General features: G+C 44.8%; 1 protein-coding gene across 1 annotated transcript; it reads right to left on the reverse strand.

Moving 5' to 3' along the window:
• Positions 1-230: 230 nt before the first annotated feature.
• Positions 231-1,261, reverse strand: LOC119349763 (disease resistance protein PIK6-NP-like). Its single transcript, XM_037617846.1, has 2 exons — positions 709-1,261; positions 231-451 (listed from the first exon to the last, which is right to left on the reverse strand). The coding sequence occupies exons 1-2, from the start codon at positions 1,110-1,112 to the stop codon at positions 244-246; spliced, it is 612 nt and encodes a 203-aa protein (XP_037473743.1). The 5' UTR covers positions 1,113-1,261; the 3' UTR covers positions 231-243.
• Between the last annotated feature and the right edge of the window lie 1,222 nt (positions 1,262-2,483).

Raw genomic sequence — 2,483 nt, forward strand, 5'->3', positions numbered from 1 at the left:
AAATTGCAGATGCAAAAGCACGGGTGACTATTGAAGTAAACAGTACCTCCTGTGTGTGAGTTGTTTTCTAAGGTCATCAATGATGTCTTGCAGTTCACATGTGGGAGAAGACCTTTTCGTTTCAGGCTTTAGTTGTATACAAATATGATCGAGAAGCGCTCTCATAAATACTGTCATATTAGGCCTTTGGGATACGGGAACAAAAGCTGTGCAGTCGTAGTTTCCTCCAATCTCATCGTACATCTATTTGGCAAGTGTAGTTTTACCCAGTCCTCCGGATCCCATAATGGACACCACCTTGAGCTTTTCTCCCGTACTAGTCAACAAATTGATAAGCTCCTTCCTTGGGCCATCAGTACCGACAAGACCAACTGCCTCTACATATATCGTCGACATCCGAGGATCAATAGTCACAGAGCTAGAATTATGATTGCATTCATCGATCTTGTACCTAGAAGAAGATGTTCAGTGAGGGAGTCGCACTAGTTTGTTTCAGAATGGGTCGATCTTAGTGTTTTCTTTTGGATAATGGAAAACTGCAGATTGGTTACAACATATACCATAATTGTGATGTCCTCTCTACTATTATAATAATTCTTTATGTGGTACACATAACATGTAAAACTGAGACCCCTTTATAATAACAAAATAACATATACAATGGGGAATCAGCTGGAAAATTGTTCTAGAAAACAAACTGAAGTGTACCTGATGCGTCGTTCATTTGCCTCTAGTGCAAGAACCTTGAGCTCCTCCATCCGGTCAGCGATCCGGTGGCGCTGTCCCAACATCTTGAGGCTTCGAGCAGTCTTCTTGATGAATCCTAGCTTTGCATTACCATCTCTAAACTGGCGCACGAAGTCGTCGATGCAGTTCTCCATGTCGTAGGACATCTCCCACACGTGGTCCATCCAGTCCTTGGCGACCGGATCGAGCTCGTCCATGAGCTCCATCTTCTCGAGGGCGGCATTCATGGCGCTGAGCTCCTTCTCGAGGAAGGCCGCCTGCTTCTTCACCCCTTTGAGCTTACTGTACTCGCCGCCCGCCAGCGCGGCGAGCTTGCCGAGAAGGGGCCTCATCACCCCCATCGTCACGCTCACTGACAGTGACATGTCGATCCGATCCAAGTGGTGCAGTGGTGCGCCGGTGAAGTTGAATGGGTGAGTTGTAGCTCAAGAAGAACGGTGAGTTGAACGGGTGGGTTGCTGCGTCGGATTCTTGGCCGGAGCCCGGAGTTGGACTAGGTCTCCGGGGTGATGCGGCGGAAGGCGGAGGAGGCGATTGTGGCTGGCCAAGTAGGAGTAGTGATTTGGATTTTGGAGGCGGCGAACCTACGACTGGAGCGAGTCAAAACCAAGAGGCGTAACTCCAACTCTCCGAGGTGGTCGGGGTCGGACCGGGTGGGTGGCTGCGCCGGATCCGTGGCCAGAGGTGGATGAACGTGCCCGAGCTGTGGCGGAACTGGATTACGAGAGTACGGGGTAGTGCATCGGGAGGTGGAAGAGGCGGTCGTCGCTGGGCAAGCAAGACGACTTGTTCGGTGCCGTGTACCTGTCTTCCACATTCTTTTGCCATCTTTTAATAAGGACATAACAGTAGGTGACTTACCTACTGCAAATTTTAATGGGATAAATAATCGTTTATAGATAACTACAAAACAGATATACATATGCGAGAGACCCGGCCGCTCTCTAAAGCCAACGCAAGATGCTCTCCGGACTTGACGAAGAGTCAGTTTTAACTCATACCTGCATTTATAAACGCTGGAGGTTCTTTCCGTTGAAGATGAATTCATTTCTGCTAATCAAGATTCTCCACGCAACCATTATTTTGCGAATACACAAAGTCGTACACATATTTAAAAATCAAGGTCTTTATGATTTGTGTACAAGGGAGTGATTTTAACTATATATAGATAAGTTAGCGAGATGTACGTGAGAGGATAGTAAATGATGTTGTTTTTATGATCAGAAGGAAATGATTCAACATCTTTTTCTAAAATGCCCACTAGCCAGGTTATTGTGATAAACAATACATGTGTCCTTTAATGTTTTTCCATCCAGTAGCATATCCAATTTTTTTGGTAACTGGTTAAATGGGGTGGAGTCTAATACAATGGAATGAATAAGAGTGGGAGTTAGTGCATTTCTTTAGGCTATTTTGGATTCCGGGAATAATGTTGTTATTCACCGAACCAATATCACAAACTTTTTGCATGTTATCTTTCGGGCGTCTGGATGGACTCGTGGATGGTCATTACTTAGATATGCGGAAGTTAGGAAGTTTATGGCCTTTAGATGCAACCGCTGGGAAACGTTAGCATGGACTACATACAATCGTTTTAGATGACGGTCCAACAATAAGATAGGTGTTTTATTATCGTCTCCTATTTTTTGACAGTTAACAAATTTTGTCTTATATTTTGCTTTTGCCTGCATTCCTGTGATAAATTCATACTATTTTGTTCTATTATTTAATAAAGT

The sequence above is a fragment of the Triticum dicoccoides genome, chromosome 1B (assembly GCF_002162155.2).
Source record: "Triticum dicoccoides isolate Atlit2015 ecotype Zavitan chromosome 1B, WEW_v2.0, whole genome shotgun sequence".
NCBI classification, from domain to species: domain Eukaryota; kingdom Viridiplantae; phylum Streptophyta; class Magnoliopsida; order Poales; family Poaceae; genus Triticum; species Triticum dicoccoides.